This window comes from Galleria mellonella, unplaced genomic scaffold (assembly GCF_026898425.1).
Source record: "Galleria mellonella isolate WM207_F2 unplaced genomic scaffold, CSIRO_AGI_GalMel_v1 utg352, whole genome shotgun sequence".
Taxonomy (NCBI): Eukaryota; Metazoa; Arthropoda; class Insecta; order Lepidoptera; family Pyralidae; genus Galleria; species Galleria mellonella.
This window is the reverse complement of record NW_026442084.1, coordinates 171464-196621: the sequence shown is the minus strand read 5'-3', so window position 1 is coordinate 196621 and position 25158 is coordinate 171464. Positions and strand designations below refer to the sequence as shown.

The 25158-nt window shown below is 34.3% G+C and overlaps 2 protein-coding genes across 11 annotated transcripts in view; one reads left to right on the top strand and one right to left on the bottom strand.

The window, feature by feature from the left end:
• The window catches only part of LOC113513145 (zinc finger protein rotund-like), a 247001-nt gene extending 239175 nt beyond the window's left edge, over positions 1-7826 (top strand). For all 4 annotated transcript variants that reach the window (XM_052896955.1, XM_052896953.1, XM_052896952.1 and 1 more), the window contains one exon: positions 4662-7826. In XM_052896955.1, the coding sequence (XP_052752915.1) occupies positions 4662-5675 (1014 nt within the window). In that variant the 3' untranslated portion in view covers positions 5676-7826. The remainder of the gene's footprint in view (positions 1-4661) is intronic.
• Positions 7827-8811: 985 nt separating this feature from the next.
• The window catches only part of LOC113513463 (filamin-A), a 104286-nt gene continuing 87939 nt past the window's right edge, over positions 8812-25158 (bottom strand). For all 7 annotated transcript variants that reach the window (XM_052896971.1, XM_052896972.1, XM_052896969.1 and 4 more), the window contains 7 exons: positions 17399-17589; positions 14217-14372; positions 13450-13519; positions 13048-13166; positions 12503-12599; positions 11044-11250; positions 8812-10098 (listed from right to left, as the gene is read on the bottom strand). In XM_052896971.1, the coding sequence (XP_052752931.1) occupies positions 9914-10098; positions 11044-11250; positions 12503-12599; positions 13048-13166; positions 13450-13519; positions 14217-14372; positions 17399-17589 (1025 nt within the window). In that variant the 3' untranslated portion in view covers positions 8812-9913. The remainder of the gene's footprint in view (positions 10099-11043; positions 11251-12502; positions 12600-13047; positions 13167-13449; positions 13520-14216; positions 14373-17398; positions 17590-25158) is intronic.

Below are 25158 nucleotides of genomic sequence, written 5' to 3'. Positions count from 1 at the left end.
GTTTCGGAGGAGTTTGGTAACAAACACCGCGACACGAGAATTTTATATATTAGAGATATATATATAGCCGAAGATTCGAGACTTCAGGCATACATATATATATATATATATTATCCAAAAAAATTCACCAAAATTAAGCAGTAAAAGCACTTATTAAAAATTATCATTCTCTCTTTCGTCCATCTTATATTTCAAGTTTACCAATGAATAATTTAAATATAAAATTTGTTTAAAAACATATTCAAATCAAATACAAAAGAATAAAAAGTTTTTCTGGTAAATTTAAAATAATAATCGCCTCAAGCTGACATTCTGACATAAATAAATATTGTACAAATAAATAAGAACCCCTATTTTGCACAAATAATAAAATTTCTCGTTAAAAAAAAAAGCACGAAAGGAAAAGTCAAGCGTGACAAACAGCCGGCCATTTTGTGCAGCGCTTTCGCAAAATTAATCTTGGCCAACAAAAACTATGCCTTATTAGAGAAAATCCTGCCCCAGGACAAACCCTAATATCCTTAGATAAACACGGTTATGTATGCCTACGATTAATAATAATTTTAGGGGTGCAAAAAGTGTCCGGTCGCGGTTGAGGGGTTTTTGTCGGAGGCGACTTTTTGCTCGTAACGACATTTCGTTGTGGGATTTTAAGAAAATTAGTTTTACTACAATATTTTATTTAACATCGCTTTCCATTCTACTTTTAAACAAATTATACAGACAGTTTTATAATTTAATTTAATTATTTTATTATGTTTTATATTTAATTTAATTTATTCTAGCTACATTCCAATACTTCTCACACGTGTATCAGTATACAAAATATCCTATGTTTAAATAAGGAAATAAAATATATGTGTAGCAAATTTCTTTCAATAGCTTTTGTGCGAAAGAGTATCCATACATTCTCACAAACTTCCATATTTTTAATATTAATAATATAAGATATATTTTTATTAATAATCTATGATCTACAATGACTTCTTTTAACTTTTAAATCTATCAAAAATAGTACACAAATAGTAATACTCAATACGTTATTCAAAAAGGTTAACTTCATTTAAAAAATTAGGTAGTACTTATCTTAAATGTTGTCGGATTAATTTCCTTTATCATACAATTTAGGGGTTTACGTGTACAAGCGGTCACTCAAAATTTGACATAAGAGATGCCCCTTGTTTCTAAAGCACAGCTAATCCCTGCACCGAACATACCTTCTCACAAATAATTACTAAATGTTTTTGAATAAAGAACATTAAAATTCTTAATATCCAATTCGAATTTTAAAAATATTTTCAAATAATTATTTACTTTTATTTAATTTTATATTATGTTGGTACCACATTCATTTGATTTTAAATTTAAATTATTTTTTTTAGAACTCCCGCCAATTAACGCTTTGAATGAATTTTTCTATAGAAAAATGCTAAGATTAAGTAAAAAAATAAAATAGTTTTGTGTGTTCCTTGTAGCAAACTATGTTGAAAACTTACGTTCAGCGGTGGACAGTTAACTGCTAATACGACGATGATATTTAGAAAAACGGAATAACATTTTAACGATGTTTGTCTTCACCTATTACTGTATATGCAAATTATGTTCGCGTCTTCTTAAATTTAATTTTGATTTACAATTAATCTAAGCATTATAATCAACGACGGCATATCAAAACCGCTGTTATCTTCACTGCCATTAATCATAATCTTGATTTTAAATTTAAATTACTTTAATTTGAACATTAACATTATAACCTGCTGAGTTTATCAAAAGTCGGCTTTTAAACCAACTTTAAAAGTGTGTGTAAACACTTTTATCGTTGATATTTTTTTTATTTTTCTTATTTTGTTTATATTATGAACAATGATTTTGTTGAGTTTTTAGGTTGATTAGTATGGTTCTTTTTATGAAGTCCTACCGAAATCTAACTTTATAAATATAATATATACATACATACATATACATATATACTATATAATAATTCATAAGCTACTAGTACTCTGGCCTAGCTAGAGAAATAGGGAATCTATCCATAAGGTCTTTTTTTTAATGGGTGAAAATGAAATATTTAACCCCATTATGCCCGCGCTATCGGTATATATTTTATCGGGGGGTCACCAGTGAAGGATGATTTTAGGTGAGAATGAATGCAGGTCAGTTGGCCCGCCATGATGAATTCGACAAAAATTAACTATGATGGTTTCCAGGGGGAACCGTGTGGAGGTCGACCTGAGATATTGTTAGCAAAGGGGCTATTAAACCTAATTACTAACAGTCCCTTTCCCCCCTATCCGTAATGACTAAATATGAATACGTTGACTTACCGGGATAAATCTATCTCCATCATATGTAGTACGTATAAACAAATTTTATGATAATTGGTTAAACACCGAAAGCTACCAAATAAACTAATTTTCACATTTTTTTTATACAACTTAAAACAGCAAACAAACAGACGGCCCACCTGATGGAAAGTGGTAACTGTCGCCAATAAACATGAGCGGTTCCATGAACATAACAGAGTATACTGTTTCGCCCATGATACCCTCCATGCGTTGCCATTCCTGAGGACTCAGATGTTATTCCTCTGTACCCAGTAAATTCACGCCATACTTCACCCTTCAAACCGAAACACAGCCATGCAAACACAACTGCTTCATGGTAGAAACATAAATGGGACAGAGGTACCCAAGCAATCGACTTTTGTACAAAGTCTCCCTCTGGTGATAAATAATATCTTCTACCATTTTGTAGCTGTTTTAATCTTTATATAAAACCGAAACGTTCTATAGCGTTTGCTTCTTAAAATACAACTTTTCGATAGACGATCATGTTTTTATTTCAATCTATACGAAGCAGACAAGCAACGGAAGATATTCTATTCGAGTCTAATTCACCACAGATTCCTCAGCGGTGAATCGATCCTTCACGAAGCCCTATTAAAAGTCAGCCACCACCTCGAATTTCCAACCTCATACCATTAAGTAGTGCTCCAAACTTTAATTATGTTCAGGCTGTGACCAATCGCGTTCGTGTCTCACATTTTCTTACAAGTCATGCAGCGTGCTACTGAATCGTATACCCCTGACGCTTGCTTCCGATCACCGACACACTCATTTCCACCTCTAACACCATGACAATAAAGCCCCTATTCGTCTACATCCCAACTGTTATTATTAACGTTCTGTAAAATCAGTTTCTCGTCAACCAGAAACCAACCGTCGTCATCAACGAGCGATGATGTAATTTGAACTCTATTTAGTTTCAATTGAAGATTAATATCAGAATGATTGCGATTATAAAATTTGTTCGTGGCATTCAAATCGAGTCGTGCATCAGCGGCAATAGATTTTGGTGCCCGAAGGAACGTGGCCACTCCATTGTTGATGAATAAAATCTATCTCTAGGATGACGAGTCAGTTTTAGCAAGAAACTAATTTGAAGTATCACAATGAATGCCAATGGTGTACAGAAACAGTCTTTTCAATGTGCGAAGAGTGGCTTAATAGCATACTCTGTTGGCACGTGTGCTTCGGTCTGTCTATTCAAATAAGTCTTAGGGCTTGACTCTTTAAAATGGGATTTTGATGACGGCAGCCTGAATGCTGATGTTAATTTAACAGATTTTATGTATGACGAATTGATACTTAGAGCGTTGCCTGTTTGACTATTAATGCACGTACTTCAATATTGCAGTGATAACTGAGTTATTTTGCAGTATACCAATGAGATACAGTCATTGTAGAGTCGTTAAAAAAATAGTTCATTACTTACTTATAACTTGTCAATGATAATTTAATAAACTTAGATGTCGATCGATATTACTTATTTTACATATTTGTCAATTCCAGTAATCAAATTTTATATTAGTACCTTTAAATATATTTCTTTTTAAAAGTTTATCAGAATATCCATTACAACCCAAAATCTTACGTCATTTTCTTTCATATTAAAAAGTTGTCTAGAAAGACAGAGATGACAGCTAAAATATTACTAAACGTTATAATTATATTGGCTAAACGTATGATATTTATTCGTATAGGTACTATTAACATTAAAAGATCTTGATTGCTCGCAAGATGATTGTCCGGGAAGTCTAATCACGTCGCGTGAAACCGTGACGTTGGCATCCTGCCTTTATTGCCTGCGTCTCCTGAACAAATAAAAAAAAAACGTTTGTTTTGCTCACAACGTAATTTGTTCCGGCTGCTGCGGATGTCGTTCAAGGGCAAAATTCACTTTCTGATAATTCTGATGATGATCTTTTTTAAGATGATTTAATCTAAACGTTTAAAGTACTTCGTAAACATCAATAACGTCAGTCAGTTGTAGGTTAAAAATTTTTAATAATCTACTTATGATCATTTTAAAAACATTAGTCCATTTTTTAGTAAACCGTCCTCAAATTCTGTTTTTTTTTTTTTACAATTTAGAAACCTTGGAATGGCTAATCAGCTGATTGCACTTAACGGAAAGTGGTAACCATGGTCTATAAACACATAAACGTTACATGAATAATTCTATGACTATTCCTGAAGTCTAATGTTCTATGCCCCCGTGTCGTAGTATTTTACTGTATATTCCTTCTTAAAACCTAAAAAAAAATGTTTTGTTCATGTAATAAATAATGTTATTAAATTTATTTTTTCTTTTAATTCCAGGTGTTCGGTTCCAAGGCAGATCTGCAACTGCACACCCAGATTCATCTGCGCGAGGCAAAACCTTACCGCTGTACTCAGTGTCCCAAAGCATTTGCCAACTCATCGTACCTGGCGCAGCACTCCCGCATTCACCTGGGTATCAAACCATACCGTTGCGAAATTTGCCAACGCAAGTTTACCCAACTATCACATCTGCAACAGCACATCCGTACGCACACAGGTGATAAACCATACCGTTGCACACAAATCGGATGCACCAAGGCATTTTCCCAGCTCTCTAATCTCCAAAGTCACAGCAGGTGCCACCAAACCGATAAACCCTTCAAATGTAACTCATGCTACAAATGCTTTACCCACGAAAAGGATTTGTTGGAACATATCCCCAAACATAAAGAATCAAAGCACTTAAAAACGCACATTTGTCAGTATTGCGGCAAAAGTTACACTCAGGAGACGTATCTAAGTAAGCATATGAATAAGCATGCTGAAAGAGCTGATAAGCGACCTCCTATATCTGCATTGGGACTGAGTGGCTTGAACAGGTCAATAGCTGCGGCTGCACCGACTGCTGCACCCTTCGCTGAGCATCCTTATTGGCCGAAAGTCAGCCCTGACTCTGCGGCGCATATGTCTGATGACGGCGGCTACCATCAACAACGCGAGAGCGATGATCACCACGAACAACATTTACAGCAACAGAGGGCGTTATTCGCTCAACACGAGAGCCAAGATGATCGTATTCAGCCGCCGGTTTCTTCAGCAGCGAATTCGGCATTCACGCCAATAAACTCCATGGCACCGCACCTAAATGGTCTCTCCCACCATAGTCCCTTGCCGACGAGACCATATCTGTATGATCCACTGCACTTTCAGCAAGGGAAACAGCAGCCAAATTCCTTTCCTAATCAGTTGATATCCCTTCACCAGATTAGGAATTATGCTCATCAGCCTTCGGCATTGCTGCCGGCCGAGCATATTTTGCCGCACGCTCTATCCCACAAAGACAAACAATAGAAAAAAATCCTTGCCGTTTATCCTAAGTACACGTACTCTAGTACTTACAATGGTATTATTAGTCTATAAAGTAACAAAATATTATCAAAATGTTTAGAATCTCGCTCTCGACGCCAGTGGTATTAATGAATGTATGAAATACGAAATTGATTTTATTGTTAGTGAAACGAATTCATGTTTTTAGACTTAAACGTGTATGAATACTCTAAAATTTTGTGAGTAGATAAAATACTGGTTATACAATGTGATTTCAAATATACTGTAACAGTGTTTTACTTGTTATGGATTAGTTTTCTGAAGACATTCTTTCTGTTATTTGGGAACATGCTGTGTCGACAATTATTGAAATTTGAAAGCCAAAAATTGTGTTACCTCATAACCATAATTGTTGCTCAAGACTTTGTTCCAAGTTATTATAAATATTGCTGTTTTCAATAAGACTAATCCTTAACATGGATATTATCTTAAACTCTTTGGCTAAAGGCCTATTTATGTTAATTCCTTCAAAGTTTATACCTCACAGAATTGAAAATTCACACTTTATTTTCTAATTCCAGTTCTAACAAGTTTGTTGAATCAAATTGGAATTAATTCAGTAACCATATTTCTAATTGTTTTTATGCCTTAAAATAATTTGTAAACATTGGTCTCATTTGTGACAATATTTTTAAATTGTATAATAAATTTTTGTTTGATAATTTTTTCTTTAAGTAATGCAAATTTGGCACAACCATTCATATTCTTAACGCATAAACATAAATAAACATTATAATATATCCAGTGTTATTTATTTTGGACGAGATTTCTTAGTTATTACAGTAATCTAAAAGTTCCTGATATACAAAATATTTGTAATAGTTTCAATGCCACGAAATGTAGAAATTTTGAAATCACTAGTACTGTCTCTTTCTGTTGCATTTTTATCTTATAAGAATATATCTATACTGAACACAGATCTCTTAACATCACATTTGCACTCAGTTCCTACTTAGATCATACATTTTATTATTTTAGCTTTATTTCAACATCTATCTTATGATCATTAGGTATTTTATGTTTTATATCTAGAAAATGTGTTTCCCCTTGGTCATTTTATAGTTCATAAACATAATTTAACAACGGTTGAGGGTCGAACATATTTTCTATTTGAATAAATTTAAATATTTTCTATTTGTATAATACATTATTGAGTGGCCAAATCACTATCATTCACATTGGGTACGAAGAATGGCGCACTTTGTACATAATATGTAAATACGAGACATTTTTGAGAAACCTTGGAATTTATCGAAATGTTTTTTTTTTTTTTTTTGTTTACTTAAGTCTAAAATGCTTATGCTCAATTATATTAGCCGTAAGACAGTTGTGGTAGCTATCGGAAATCAGACTTGTATTATAGTATCAATTGTTTCGAAAGTACTTAACGTTGGTCCATCGATCGCAATTGTGGTTTACATCGATTTAATTTTAGACTAATTTTTGATGTATACGAAATTGTTATTTTTGTTTTTAATAAATAATGAGAAGAAACACAATCAGTGTAGTAGAATAAAAATTAATGAAATGTGATAGGTGAAGAAACGGATGGGAGTGAACAATAATATTTTTTGAGGGAACGTACTTTCTTCATAATTGATTTTCTTTTAATTAGGTTTTAAATTTTGTTAGGTTGTGGTTATTTGTGGTGAGGTCGCAGTGTTCCCTGGAGACGTTGCTGGGTGACGTCGCGCCGTCACAAAGTTAGCCAAATGTTAACTTAAGTTCGTGTACAAATGGTTCCCTGTTTATAATATAATGTACGGCAATACTTAATTCTTCCGAATTGTTATTAAATAAAACAATATTAGAGGGTTCACTATTTAATATAACGAATTACATGACAATGAGCCAATTTACTCATGGATTTGAAATTTCAATGGTTTTTTAAGTTAATCGCCAATATCTCTCTATTATAAGTAGAAATGTGATATTGTAATTTGATTTTTTTTTTGTTAGTTAAGTGTAATTATTATGATTAAATAGATATTTTTGTAAGTAACCTTGTTTTATGATAGTTTCGCTTTATCTAGCGTTCTCGATTAAGTTTATTAGATGAAAATGACCGAAAACATTTTTTGTTACTTAAAATCGATTAAAATTACAACTACGCCAAGAATTCTCCTTGACTTTTATTTTACTTCTACCTTTTTAAATTACTAAATACATAATTCTTTTTACTACTCAAAATGAGACGTATATCGTCATAGTCGTGGAATACTGACGGATCTATATATAATATATCGTCATAGGAATACTGACGGATCTATATATGTAATATTCGTCAGATCCGTCAGTATTCTACGACTATGACGATATGTGTATTCAAACAATGCACATTAATATAGCTGTAAGTAGATCGTGTCTGTGAGGGTAGGTAATATATAGCAATATCTAATTATTGTAGTTACAATATGTATATACTAGTCCAATAACAGATATAAAATATCGGTTATCCAATATATAATATCTAAAAGAAGGACCCGCTCGTAATAAATATACATATCAGACTGGTATTGTCGATATCGAAATGTTTTTATTTTCTTTTATTTTAGAATGACAAACAATTTGACGGCCCACCTGATGGAAAGTGGTAACCGTTGCTTATAGACATGAGCAGTACCATGGACATAACAGAGTATACTGTTTCGCCCATGATACCCCCCATGCGTTGCCATTCTTGAGGACTCAGGTGTTATTCTTCTGTACCCTGTAAATTCACAGCCATATCCTGCCCTTTAAACCGAAACACACACAGCCATACAAATGCAAATGCATGCAAATATAACTGCTTCACGGTAGAAACACGAATGGGACAGAGGTATCCAAGCAAACGACTTTTGTACAAAGTCTCCCTCTGGTAAATAATAATAATAATAATGGGTGGTCAATAATGTCCAGAAAAACTAAATATATATGGTAGATATGAGATATTACCCATTGCTATGTGTCTATGCACGTAAACATAATCTATTGAACCAATTTTGATAAAATTTTGTGTAATCACATAGGACTTAACATTTAGAATACATTTCACTATATGAAAAAAAATGTATTCTTAAAAGAAAATATAAAAGTACTTGTGAAAAAATAAAAGAACTTTCTGAACTTTCCTCTTTTATTAAGTTAACAGTCGCAATACATTATATTATATTAAATACTTAAATTATATACCTATTTACAATATTTAGGGTCATTCTACCTACGTAGGTACATCATACAACACAAACCATACAGGAATTAGAAAGCAGATACGTTTTACGCTTACATTAAATATTATAAGACGCCATTTATTAGACGAATACTTGTGAAATAATATTCCTATAAAAAAATGGATCAACACATCATAATGTTACAAAAAAGATATAAGAATTAAATTATTCTTCTATGACTAGACTTTTAATTAAAAAAGAAGGCAGAAGAATTACAAAAGGGAACACATAAAAACAACAATTTAAACAAATTACTAAATAAATCGCGCCTTTTAATTTACTTATGAATAATAGGGAATATTTTAAATTAATACTTTTATATGTATTGTCATTTAGTCGCCCTAAACACTAAACGAGAATCATATAAAATGAATCATATATAATGGATTTATAAAAAATATAAAATACATATCTTTATGATAAGATACTTTCGTTGTTAGAATATAAAAATACTTGCAAGAAAATTGGATACCTAATAATGACATTTGATAATAAATAAAGATATAGGAACGGGAAAAATTTAACACGAGAAGGATTACAAAAAGATCTATCATTTTCCATACCGAGAGATCAATTATTGTCAATTTTAATGAAATCTTTTCGTAATCCTTGAAAGAAAATAAATATTAATCTATATATTGAGTGATGACAGCGCATGTAGATTCTCCAATTTTAATGTACACAATGAAATATGATCACAATGCTTATTGACGAAACGATAAATTAAATATTTTTTAAAGTCTTTCTCTAGAAAATTGTCCATTATTGCAAAATTAATAGTACACTTTACACGCATTAATAATGAAAACTCATTCCGCACATATCTAATTATCATAATATCTAAAGAATCTCCATTGTAATATATAAAAATAATTTATAATAAAAATAATGAATGCAATTTTATGGCACGCGAGTGTACAAGGGTATCCACGCTTTTTATGAAATATTATGAGACTGTTTTTGAACACGCTGTCATCTGCAGATGGTATCTTAGACTTCGACCTTGTATGGTGAACCGGGGATGTGTTCTTCACCCCATTTGATGATGACAATGTAGTCTCCCCTGTCTCTGACCACGTACCAACATTCATAGTTGTTCTTGCCCTTGTGTTTGAGCTGCACCTCGTCACAAGGACCCTTGGGGCCATAGATTCCGACGTATAAAATGTTATTGCCTGAAAAGGGGAAATAATGTAAGTGTTTAATACAACGTAAAATATGGTATATGCGCTGGTTGACACTACTACTCAAGTGTATGTATGTACTATGCAAGTGTCGCCTTCTAGCGTTGCGGATTCTTGCGATATAAAGATTCTTTAGTTACAGTACCCATTAAATTCACTAAATAGCATAGAAGCAAGTTGCTAGCTGATAGAATTAATAGGTGAAACATAAGTACCCCTCTATCTTTCTTAATACACATACAAAATTCCACTAGAGGGATAAATTTGACAACCTGCCTGGTGCAGTGATGGACACGTTGTTTGGTATAAATGAGATTCCGGATTCTAATTCCGGTCGAGCCAATTTAGAAAACAAACTTAAAAATTGACTTGGATCTATATTTTTTTGGGTTGTACCTCCAAGTGTACGTTGCCTGGCCCTTCATAACACGAGGAATCTTAACTTAAAGATCAGGCGATTAGTGTGATTTTATGGCACGTATTAAAGAGCGAGACCCACAGAAAAGGAAATGATGGCCCATTCTATGCCAGGACCACAAGACAACTAGGGAAAGATATGATCGTTAAGATGTCTTCTAAAACAACACCAAAAGCCAAACTGCGGTGACTAATCCACCTGCCAAGCGTGGCAACTACTGGCAAAATCTCCCAAATGGTAAACTGTTATAAGGAACCATTTTTTCCTTTCAGTCTATGAGGGAGGCCTATGCTGGTGTACAGTGGACAGGTAACGGCTGAAATGATGATGAAAGATGATTAAGACAGAATGACCTTATGTTTCTCTTTGAAAATCATTGTTAATTCAATATGGGTCAACTAACTTCATCCTCACCTAACGACTCTCACTCGTGGGAATCGACTTATACCAGAGCAGGCAGGGATACCATTCCATTTTCATCCTTAAAATACTCCTACAAATAAAAAAATCATTCTTACCCGCATCACCAGCGTGGACTGTGAACTGGTTATGCTTGTTCAGATAAGCCTTCTTCAGCCCCATGCCCTTAGAGGTGACTTTGGAAGCATCAGACTTGAAGTTCGGTAACACCGGACCCTGTTTCTGGCCAGACTTGGACACCTTCTGGACAGTTTCGACGGTCACCGATGACGTCTCTTGAGCGCCAACTTCAGCGATCTTGCCACCTGGAATTACCAATTATTGTCATTTGTAATCATCAAGGATAAAAAAGCTGATGTAGTAATAGTCTAATCATATAGCTTAAAGAACCAATAAAAAATAGTGAAAAGAAGGTCTTGAGTGACGACCCCGTATATGTAAACGCAGTTAACGATAACTTCCCACTAGATAGAGCTGTTACATCAAATATGTTACAGGAAGTCAGTACATTTAGGTGTCTTTAAAAGAACTTTTCCTTATGGAAATCTATAGAGAAAGGGAGAGGGATTGACAATAATGGAATAAATGACCTCTCTTTTATACAGCAACAAACCTTATTGCTATACAGCCTATCAGGTCGACCTCCATATGGGTCCCTGGAAACCATCGTGGTTAATTCCTGGCGAATTAATTACGATATGCTAATTAACCTTATTTCATTACTCTTTGCCAGCGTATACCAATAATGTAGGCAGAGTTACCATGTCATTTTCAGCACATGCCTAAAGCTTATGTTCAGTAGTAGATAATTACTGTCTGAAATGATGATGATGATGATGATAGCGTAATAATTTCAGCCATTTTAATTAAACTGCTATTAAAAATAGTCATGAGCCACCTGTCTGCAGCCATTGACTACCTGTGGCATGTTTAAATCATAAATAAATCAGCGAGTCTACCATGAACTGAAATTCCAAATTTTCGGACTCAATTTCGTGTTTTTGTTCGTCCCGAAATCGGACCAATAAATGGAGTTTAACATTTCGTTCGTCATACATCCTATCATAAAAGTCCAAAGAAACGATATTTTAACATTTTTAATATTTCCAAACGACATGTATTATGTAATTTTAACATCAAATTTGTTTCGTTTGACTCGGAAATTTCGGGAAACATTTCATGGTAGGCCCTCAGGTACATACGAGTTGTAACTACGATCACAGTTAAAATACTCTTTCCAACCAATATATATAAAATATCCAACCAGGTCGACCTCCTCGCGGTTCCACCTGGAAACTATCATGGTTAATTCCTGATGAATTCATCATGATAGGCTAACTGGCCTGTTTTCATTCTCATCTGTCACCCTTCACTGGTGCTCCGCCAGCGTATCCCGTTAGCGCGGGCGGGGTTGCCATGCCATTGTCACCCATAAAAAAAGACAATATGTCCCGAATTGTGATTTAATCGTTCGGAACACCCTATAGACATTGGTTCGATGGTTTCTTATACTATGCTTTGGTGATGATAAAATGTACTTATATGTATATATTTTACCTGTAGCCTCGATCTTGAACGGCGAGCATACAATGTGAGCACCGTTGTACTTGATACTCAAGTAGTAGAAGCCGGGTGCTAATGGAGTATAACGCACCTGTATGGCAAATTAATATTGTCATTATTATTATAAATTATTAAGTAAACCAGAGGGAGACTCTGTTATGTTACTCTGTTATGTGCATGGTACTGCTCATGTCTATAGGCAACGGTTACCATTTTCCATCAGGTGGGCCGTCAGTTTGTTTGCCATTCCAAGTTGAATAAAGTTTTATAGTGCTTAATGTATCCCAGTCACATGGATAGAATCGCGGGAATAAAACTAAATCCTATTAATATCATAATTTCGAGAGTTTATAATAACAGATGGATGGATGTTAATTACTCTTTTACGCAAAAACTACTGAACGGATTTGAATGAAACTTGGTACATGGATAGGTTAGCATATAGGATATTTTATGCCTTAACTCATATGAGAAAAGCCGTAACATTCAGCTAGTAGTAAATAAATTATTAAAAAATGAAAGTTAAGTTTCAAACTGACCTTGTAGCCCTCTTCAACTTCAGTACAGTCCATGGCCACCCTGGAGGGGCCATCCATGGTGACGGCCAGGATACCAGCGCCAGCGTTGCACGTGTCAATGATCAGATCCGTTTTGGCACCTGGTCACATAGATAAAATTTAAGTATTTGCCCACTGCTGGGAATATTTATTAAGATTATTTTCTAAAGAAGCCAATTTCAACTGAGGCAAAACCTATTACATTAATTAAAAATCTAAAATATAGAAAGAATTTTGATAAAATTTTTATGGAACCAATCTGTAAGTATTTCATATAAAAATTGAATTTTCCAAAACGATTTATAACTGAAGGAGTTAGTAAGCTGTTAATTAATGCATTCGATGATAGATTTTGTTAAAAAAATTCCAAAGAATATAACATACCGGTCTTAACGGATCCCAATCCTGGTCCGTGCGCGTGGACCGCTGCAGGATCAGCATCATCTTTACCAACCTGATGAGTAGTAGCTTTTCTTTAATATCCAATTTTTTAATTAAAATTAAATAAACACTTTCTCGTGCCTCTCGAAGGAATCCAAGTTATACTTGCCAGGAAACACAGATACCGGAACGATAGTCCGATGAAAGTACCAGAGGAAGACTTTGTACAAAAGTCGTTTGCTTGAACACCTCTGTCCCATTCGTGTTTCTACCGTAAAGCAATTGTGTTTACACGGCTGTGTTTCGGTTTGAAGAGTGGGATATGGTAGTGAATTTACAGAGGTAAAGTGGAATAACACCTGAGTCTCTCAGGAATGGCAACGCATGGGAGGTATCATAGGCAAAACAGTATAATCTGTTATGTCCATGCTGCTCATGTATATAGACAACGGTTACCACTTTCCATGAGGTGGACCGTCAGCTTGTTTGCCATTCTAAGTTGTATAAAAAAAAGTAGGCGCTCCAAATGTGACTATGTTTATACTACATCTATGCTCATTATCCTCAGCACCAATCAAACGTTGCCACTGCTAAGGATTAGCTCCATATTGTTTAATTTCACTGCCATATCGCACTCTTCAAGCCGAAATACAGCCATGCAAGTACAACTGCTTCACGGCAGAAATACTAGTGGGACAGTGTTTCCAAGCAGATAAATTTTGTACAAAATCTCCTTGTAGTAAAAAAAAATAAATCTATACGGAATATACCTTGATCCTCAATGGAGAAGCTGGGATGTGAACTCCATTGAACTTAACATTGATGTTGTGGACACCGTTCTCCCGCGGCATGAACCTGATGGAGTACTGGTCTCCGTCGATGTTCTGGATGAAGCAGTCGTCTGTCTTGCCCGACGGGGAAATAATCTAAACATACATGATCATTTTAAAAACTCAATTGTACTATTCCGGATATTTCTTTTTCTGGTATAATACCTGAGAGGTAACTAAACTTTAAATTCCATTAAATGTCGAAAATTAACACTATTATTAAGAGAATTAATTTTTCATAATTTCTACTTGTATCTATTAACTGTTGGGCATAGAACTAATCTAGAAATAACTGAAGACATATGTTCATTAGTTTAATATCAACCAATGAATTTTTTTTTAATTAAAACAATTAATATTAATTCCAATCCAAATAGTAAATATATTAAATTTTCGACAAACTTCTGAAAAGCGAAAATTCTCGATTTTTTCAACTAAACTTTCTACTCTTTGAAAGTTTTTCGTAAAAAAATTTAACAATTATGTTTTAATATAAAACTGACACTACACTTAGGTTACTTACACATGTTATTGTTATATACTACATATTAATAAAATTGCTTTACCAACAAACAGTTTGTTTAAGTCCATACAAAATTGTACTAAAACAAAAAAAAACAAATTTCAGTAAGTAATCATTACATCTATTTGTTTTTATATTATCCAATATTGCTCCAAAACTAAATAAAAACTAGGAAAAAATAAAGTACGATTTTCACAGGAGAGGAGCGAGTCCACATATTAATTTTTATATCGCATCGCAAACTTGTAACAATATTCATCGCCCGCCCGCTTTTATAAAATATTAAGCATGTGGCGCGATTTATTCGTTAGTCACGTGCCCGGTCAGTTTTATTGCGTTTTTTGTCCAGAAATTTTGGGGGGAGGCGCGCTGTGCGCGTGTGGTTGGAATACGTAGGCCCATCGGTGTTTTTGACCGACTTCAAAAGGGAAGGTTTTCGATTCGATTGCTATTGATTTTTTATTAGTTTATTATCTCTGACTATACATACCGATTTAGAAAATTATTTTTCATATAAAAGGATTTATAGAGATTTTAAAATGAAAATAAATGGTTGTGTTTCAACCACGATTGAAGTCGAAGATATTTTTTGTTGAAAAATCTTAAATTATGGTACTAGTAATATTTTGCTGATAATTTTTCCTCTGACCTATACTAAACTTGTTTTTAAATTCGGAAGGAAGTAGATTCCTAATTGGAATAAGTACAAAGTAAATAAAATGGGAAATCATAAATACGAAAATAGTTAAGGATAAAAAGTTGTGCCTACCCAACAATGAATTTGGATGCTTTAGACTATAAAGCGAACAATTGTACTTCAAAATAAATCAATACCTGTAAAAACAATATTCTTACAAATTAATGTATTTATCTATCCATTTATCTTTAATTAGTGTATTTAGATAGCTCAGCAATGGACAGATAAAAGCTGACGTGATTATGAATCAAAGACAAAATGAGTTTTTTAAATCCGATTGGTAGTTCCAGAGATTAGCGCATTCAAACAAACAAACTCTTTCCTCTTTATTATATACATTCTTAGTATTAAATTTAAATAATACCAGATTTGTGTATAAAACTTTATACAACGAAATAACACAATAGCAAATTGACCAAATCCAAAAAAAAAAGGAATTTACGTAAACCGTCCACGTAACGGTACAGTCGGCCATCGATCATAAATCAGCGTACAGTCAGCCGCGGGCAACATGTTCACACGATAAATCATCGTGACCCCAAGTAATACTATTTATTGGAAGACATATTGTCTGAAACTGAGGTGCCAAGAATCTGCAATCCGATGCAGCTGAGCATTACATATTTGTTTATTTAGACAGACAGATAGATAGATTATTACTATCTACACATATAATAAAACTTTAGAGATCATTATCTGTACATAGAAAAAAAAAACGCTAATAACCAAGTCAGGATATGTCAGAAGTGAAGTTTTTTTTCAAATTTCTTATTTCTCTGTCTGTTTCTACGAGCTAATCTCCAAGTGTTAGACCGATTTAAATGAAATTTTGCATGGTAGTACCATACACCGCTGATCAACATTTTAGACTTTTGATCACGTTTTTTTTAGTTAAAAACTATAGTAACTTATACAGCTTAGTACACAATCTATTTAACTATATTTTGACCTAAAGCAAAGAGTGAGAACGACACCTCTTCACTGCAATAAGGTTAAAACATTAATTGAAGAAAGAACAAACACCACGCGGACAAAGTCGCGGGCATCGGCTAGTAAATAATAATTACTGTTAAAATAAGCGACAATCAACATCAGTACAACAACAACGAAACAGTATACTCTGTTGTGTCCATGGTACTACTCATGTCTATAGGCGACGGTTACCACTTTCCATCAGGTGGGCCGTCAGCTTGTTTGCCATTCTAAGTTGTATAAAAAAAAAATCTCATTTTAATATTCAGTTCCATTAATCACTCGACGGAACAAGCTGATGCTAAAAATGTAAGTATATATGCACTAATTATATACACCATGCCATGTGGTCCCGGCATGGAATAGGCCACCCCTTCCTTTTCCGTGGGTGTCGTAAGAGTCGACTAAGGGAAGCCGAGGGATGGGCAGCAGAGTCCCTCTTAAAACATCTCTAAAAGCCTAACTGCAATTGCCAACCCGCCTGCGTGGCAACTACAGGCAAAACTCCACTTATGGGGAAGACTTATGTCCAGTAGTGGACACTTAACGGATAAAATAATAATATAATATATGCACTACTAAACGTGCGAAACCGGGGCGGGTTGCTAATTTATAATATTAGTGAGGATTGAAAAGCTAAAAAGTAATTTAAAAATTAACTGATATTCACTGGGGGGGGGGGGGAAGGGATTGTTAGTAATGGAGACTGAGAATCCCATTGCTAGCAATATACCCAACTAGGTCGACCTCCTCACGGTTCCCCCTGGAAACTATCATGGTTAATTCCTGATGAATTCATCAAGATGAGCTAACTGGCCTGTTTTCATTCTCATCGATCACACCTCACTGGTGCTCCGCCGGCGTATCCCGTTAGCGCAGGCGGGGTTACCATTCCATTTTTACCCATCAAAAAAAAAAACGGAGACTCACTCTAGCATCCAATTCTCCTTTAGCCCCATTGAATCTAATATAGAACTGCGCTGGCTTGTCCACTTGCGCCGAGTCTGGAAACTGTGCCACCTCCAGCAGGTACGCGTCTCCCACCGCCGGGGATATGTACACCTTGAAGGGTGAGTCAGGAATATGTTGCTCGTTGAACTTCAATCCGATACGGTATTCACCTGGAGACAATGTAGTTACATGGTAAATAATCCATTATACCATACCACTCACATATTATAACCAGACGGAGACTTTGTACAAAAGTCGATTGCTCGGGTACCTCTGTCCCATTCGTATTTCAACCGTAAAGCAGTTGTGTTTGCATGGCTGTGTTTCGGTTTGAAGGGCGTGAATATGGCGTGAATTTACTGGGTACGGAGGAATAACACCTGAGTCCTCAGGAATGGCAACGCATGGGAGGTATCATAGGCGAAACAGTATACTCTGTTATGTCCATGGTACTGCTCATGTCATGCTATAGGCGACGGTTACCACTTTCCATCAGGTGGGCCATCAGCTTGTTTGCCATTCTAAGTTGTATAAAAAAAACCGTAGCAGCCGTGTGGTCCCGGCATAGAATGGGCCACCGCTTCCTTTCCCGTGGGTGTCGTAAGAGACGACTAAGAGAACTTAATGGTTGAAAGATAGGTAGCAGCGTCTCTCTTAAAACATTATCAATAGCCTATCTGCGGTTGCTAACCCGCCTGCCAAGCGTGGCAATTACTGGCAAAACTGTGGGAGTCCTATGTTCAGCAGTGGACAGGTAACATCCGATATAATGATGACTAATGAGATAAATATAAAAGTTTGTTTGTTTTTTACCAGTTGGAGTCTTAACAACTAAAACATTTTACGGGAAATTTAGCATTTATCTTTAAGAGGGTTATTTTTTCAAATACAGAATATCAGTGTTTTGCTCTTTTAAGGGCAAAGCAATAAACTGAGTTGTGACCATTTTGTGTTACTATGGCACACGCATGAAGGAAGGGAAAGAAGGGAAATTGTTAGTTTATATATTTTGTTTTTTTTTTTTATTTGTGCTTTTTTATTTTCATTCTTTTATCTCTTTTGCTGTGTATTATGTATATACATTTTTTTTTATTGTAATTTATGTCTGTAAATAATGTAAATAAATTATCTATCTATCTATCTATCTACATTCAATTGCCTAATAAAAAGAAAAAAAATATATAAAATTGATATATTAAAGTAAACAGTCCAATTAACCGACAACCGGAACACATTAATACTCTAATACAAACAACAAACATACCGACAAACGCACCAATAAATTTGCACAGCGTTGCAAAAAGCCGACGAAAATGTTCTAAAAACGTGATTTACATCTTTTGGGTAAAAAAACTTTATCGGCAGTGGGACGTCAGTCAATCTGAATAACGGGCTAACGATGCCACCAATATTTCTTCCCAGGGTCCAACTGGATCTTGGGGTTTTACATTTGTCGTTATAGGGGTCCGTGTTGAAGAAACCCCATTTAATTTCTCATTCAACATATCGTTATGTCATTCAAACGAAGAGTTTCGTACCTCCAGTCAAACCGTTTATAATTACTCTTCTCCGGGGGGAAAGGGATTGTTAGTAATGAAGACTAAAAATCCCATTGCTAGCTATACGATCTGGTTGGATATATTATCCAACCAGTGCGACGTCTACGTGGTTCCCCCTGGAAACTATCATGGTTAATTCCTGATGAATTCATCATGATGTGCTAACTGGCCTGTTTTCATTCTCATCGATCACCCTTCACTGGTGCTCCGCCAGTGTATCCCGTTAGCGCAGGCATGGTTACCATTTCATTTTCACCCATCAAAAAAAAGTTACTCCTCTCCATCCAAAGGTTGCCTGGAAGAGATCGCTCTTAGCGATAAGGTCGCCCATTGTTTTCTCATTGTAATTATTTCTTGTATTGTTTGTATCTACATATAATAAGTTTACTATTGTAATCTTATGCTGGAAACAATAAAGAGTATCTATCTATCTATCTATCTAAATCAGCCATTAACTGTCCACCGCTGAACATAGCTCTGCCCCTTAAGCCAGGGTTTCTCCAGTAGTTACCACGTTCGGCAGGTGGGTTGTCAACCGCAATTAGGCTTTGGTGATGTTTTAAGAGGGACGCTGTTGCCCATCCCCTACCATTAAGTACCCTTGATCGCCACGTACATGTGACACCCACGAAAAATAAATGGCCCATTCTATGCCGGGACCTCACGGCGAATCTTATGATTATATATATATATATATAAAATTCTCATGTCACGGTGTTTGTTACCAAACTCCTCCGAAACGGCTTTACCGATATTTTTGAAATTTTGTGTGCATATTGGGTAGGTCTGAGAATCGGCCAACATCTATTTTTCATAAGGGTGGTATTATTTTTGATAAGGGTGGCCCACCCCATAATTTTTTTGTCAATTTTTGTAATTTTTATTTTATTATAATTTAGCATTGAAAAATACATACAACTTTAAATTTTCATTGTTTTACGATCATATATATATATATATATATATATATATATATATATATATATATATATATATATATATATATATATATATATATATATAATCATGCAGAATGCGTCAACACTTCAGTACCGAAATAAGTAACAAGCTACATATCAAATACAATGAGTAGCTAATTTTAATTTTAGTATTTCTAAAAATATATTGTTAACTTTACACTCATTAACATTAAATAATCTGTCCATGAATAATTCACAATTTCAGTTAAAAAATATTAAACAAGATTAGCGGAGACGAGTTTTTTTGAAATGTTGACATTTTTTATTAGCACTCAAGGTTGACTTTCTGTAGGTTAAGTCTCGCGCGTCACAACCGCTTTGTAAATAGGTTTTGTTACAATAACCATTTACTATCAGGCGGGGCGTATACGTTGTCATCTTTGTACAAACACATTTTGACCCGATTGCTCTGCCAAACTAAATCATTTAAAAAAGCCGGTCAAGTGTGAGTCGGACTCGCGTAACGAGGGTTCCGTACAAAATCATTAAGTTTAGTTTTTTTTTGTGAAATAACTAAAAAATTATAATTTTCGGATTTTTCCTTTACTTGTGGTACATGATATTGCTTCTTGCCAAATTTCATGATTCTAATTCAACGGAAAGTACTCTCTAGGTTTTAATTCCCTTTGCGAATGTCAACATATGCGATATAAATGGAATATAAACGGCCATATTTTTTGATTGCGTCGTTTTAGAAGCTTCATTTTCTCACTGCTTTAAGAAACTGCAGATCTGAGTATATAATATTAATTTCAACTTGATACCTCCACGCGTTCTTAAGAAAAAGGGTCTGACACGCGAACGGACGGACAACGAAGTGATCCTTATAAGGATTAATAATAATAATATTAAACTCTTTATTGCGCACAATAGAGACGTATACAAGGAGTATTTATACAGAATGTGCATATACAAAAGGCGGCCTTATCGCTGAAAGCAATCTCTTACAGACAACCTGGCATAAAGAATGGATAAGTACAGAGAGAAAGGTAGATGGCGCTAGTCAGACACAGTAAATATATACAAGGGTTCCGTTTTTAACTTTAGAGATACGGAACTCTAAAAAAGGTAGCCAGTGCCATTCGGCATGGTGTAAAGAGTTTAACGATACCCCATACATTCAATTCTGTTTAGAAGTTATGATGAAATAAACACTTTCCCATGAACTTTGAAAATATTCCTTTTTTCACTACTTGTATAGCCTACAAATATATATTATATTTTTTAAGGCTATAATATAATAAAGATATGATTCACTGTATGGTCCCGGCGTAGAATGGGCCACCCCTTTTCGGTAGGAATCATAAAAGGCGACTAAACGAACCTTATGGTCGAAGGATGGGCGGTAGCGTTCCTTTTATAAAAATCATCAAAAGTCAAACTGCGGTTGCCAACCCGCCTGCCAAGCATAGCAACTACTGGTAAAATCCTCCAATAGTTAACTGCCATAAGGAACGGCCTTATGACAGTCTTATGGATAAGTCCGCTATTGTATAGTAAATCTTTTAATGTGTCCCATATAAATTATGTACAATAAAAATATTACAATATAAGACAATACAGCATATAAGGGGGAAAGGGATTGTAAGTAATAGAGACTGAGAATCCCATTGTTAGCAATATACCCAACCAGGTCGACCTCCTCGCGGTTCTCCCTGGAAATTATCATGGCTAATTCCTGATAAATTCATCATGATGGACTAACTGGCCTGTTTTCATTCTCATCGATCACCTTTCACTGGTGCTCCGCCAGCGTATCCCGTTAGCGCAGGCAGGGTTCCTATAGCATTTTCACCCATCAAAAAAATACAGTATATAGGGGAGTCCTATCTTCAACGGTAGACAGATAACAGCTGATGTGATGATGATGATATGATGATGATGATGACGACGATGATGATGACAAAATTTAAAATTGTGTTTCACATCATTTTAAAAAGTAAATAAGTTTTTAATTAAAATAGTTACGGAACCCTCTTAAAATATATCCAGCTTATACTAGGCCGTTTTATTTTCCATATGAGACGGTGCATCACGGTGGCCGCGCCGTCGTTTTCGGGTCATTTACATGCGAACAGCAGTTTTTGACTATGTTTTTGTTGATTCCCTAAAAAATAACTTTCAATTTTTTACATGGTCCCGGTTTATTGTGTGCGATCAGGCCGGTTCCACCTTAACTGTTTGATAAAGCTATTAAACGATTACTTTAATCGATTTAAAGTTAGTGTAAAATAATTATTTTACAATATAAAATGTTACTTTCATTTAATTTTATATCTTATTTATTAATATTATAAATGCGATATTACAAATTTTACTTTATAGATAGTACTTAAATGTTCATAATCTGAGTCAATTAGATTTAACAATTCAAGATATGGTTTATTAGTGTGCCAAACATTCAAATCCGTTCTCGACTATTTGAGTGAATAATAATCATTATAAAACAATATATGATAAATGCTTGAATCGATGATTGCAAAAATAGATCAAAATCGATTTAAAATCCGTATGAGATAAATATGGAAGTAAACCCAAGAATTCAATTGCGAAATTAATTATCAAAATCGGTTAACAATTTATTTATTTATACTTCACTGCACACAAAGATTAATATAAATTATTTTGATCAAACATAATACAGCAGGCGAGCTTAACTCTGTAAGAGTTCTCTTCCAACAAACCCTGATAGGAAATCAACAGTCAATTATCAGCAAGTAGGGTGGGTGCAATAAAAAAGCAACAGTGTGGTTGTGTTATCACTAAATAGTATAAAACAAAGTCGCTTTTCGTCTGCCTGTTCCTATGTATGCTTAGATCTTTAAAACTATGCAACGGATTTTGATGCAGTTTTCTTAATAGATAGAGTGATTCAAGAAGAAGATTTACATGTATAATAAATGCATAATATAGTAGAGAAACACTGATAATTTTAGAGGTTTTTAATGTGATGTAATGTGTACCCGTGAAGCCGGGGCGGGTCGCTAGTTATTTATATAATTATTTATAATTTAGCAAAGACATATCATAATATCGCGTGACTTAGTAAAATATAGACGAATGGAAAATGTCCTTCAGTTTCAATTCGCTTAAAAACTTTTGAATATGGATAAATTTTATTATTAGAATATTTTTGTACATTTACAATGTCAGTGTTTTTAAAAATATACTTAAAAATATTCAAAAATATTAGGTACGTACATACAACATCGAATGACAATGAATTTATTTTTGGATTTTCTATTTTTGAAAGAATTTATGCAAACAAGTTACCTACTTGCGTAACTAGCATATTCAATTTAAAAAAAAAAAAAACAAAATTTTATTATAAATTATCTAATCTTTGACCGAGCGATAGAATAAAATTTTTCTTAACTGAATTTTCATAATATAAACTTAGGTTTTTTTAGTTAGTTAACCACATGAACTTAAGGCGAACAAACAAATTTCAGATTATTCGAAGCAACTCGAACACAAAACAGAACAAATTAAAGAAAATAGATTTTTTTACATTGGCCTATTAATAATAGTAAATCAAATTAATTTGCAGGTCATCATATTTACGTAATTCGTAATTTTTTTTTTAATTTTTATAACCACGTGTCAACTTTAAACCAAACATGGTATCACCGACCTCTCACAGAATTCCAAATAATGATGTAGGCTCTATGCAAAGTGGTAGTATTGACATGTTACCAGGTTCGATGTCCGGTGTATTTCCTCTTGTTTCTTATTAAATGTTTTTTGGAGAATAAAAACTGAAGTTTTTGTTAACAAAACATCGCAGCTGGCGTATTATATAATATAATATCTAAAAATACATGCAAATGCATACAAAGTATGAATACCACCATAACAATAAGAGGAAGTGAGGTCACTGTTTCAGTTGAAGAAATTTTTTTGTTTTTTTTTTGTCATATTGACCCTATTTTTTTCAAAATATAGCCAAAAGTAAACCAATTATAATGATTATTTTTAAAATGTAAATGGTAACCATTGCTGACGAGTCCATACTGTGTAACTTCACTGCCATATTTCAATCTTCAAACTGTAACAAAGCCATACAAAGACAGCTACTTTACAGCAAAAAAACGAATAGAACAGAGTATGGTCTTCATGGTCAGCCTTTAACTGTCCACTGCTGAACATAATTCTCCCCTTTGGGGGGCTTTGCCAGTAGTTGCCACGCTTGGCAAGCGGATTGGCAACCACATTTAGGCTTTAGAGATGTTTTAAGAGGGACGCTGCTGACCATCCCTCGCCCTCCCTTAGTTGCCTCTTACGTTATCCACAGGAAAGAAAGTGGTGGCCAATTCTATACTGGGACCACATGACAAGAGTCTAATCTTGGATCTAATAAAATCACCATCAAATCCCACAAATAAGATGCACCGAAAACGTACTGCTAACGTTCCGACTTAATATACTGTATAGTGACGTCACTACCACGCCGTCTACGCATAATTATATACAATTTATAATTGTCTGTAAGCGTCAGCTGCACCTAATTACAGTTTAAACATCGAGGGAGAAAATATTTGATTTGCAAATATCACTTTATTTGCATATCACATAACCTTATGGGATAGTGATGGCTAATCGTGAAACTTGGCTACTAGCAACTCTCTCTCTTTCTCTCCTGTATCACTCTCTATGACATAAAATAATATTATTCTTTTTTTTGTTGTAACAGAAATTATTTAGATTTTTTTTATATCTATCTCTCTCTTTCTCGCTTTTGATTCTGTTGTTGTTTGTATTTGGCTTGTCTATATTACGAGTACACATATATTCTCTTGACTCCGCACGGTTTTTTTTAATAGAATTTATCAGATTTTGTTGTTGGGTGTCTTTTGGGATGTCTGTTGTGTTTTAATGTCATACAACAGCAATCCTCTCTCTCTCTCCTGTGTCACTCTCTATGACATAAAATATTATTCTACTTTTTTCTGTTGTAACAATAATTATTTAAATACCTATAACTTTTTTTGTAAATCTCTCTCTATCTCCCTTTCTCGCTTTTCATCTTGTCATGTTTGTATTTGGCTTGTCTATATTATATATTCTCTTGACTCCGCACGGTTTTTTTTTAATAGAATTTATCATATTTTGTTGTTGGATATCTTTTAGGATGTCTGTTGTGTTTTAATGTCATACAACAGCAACTCTCTCTCTCTCTCTCTCTCCTGTGTCACTCTCT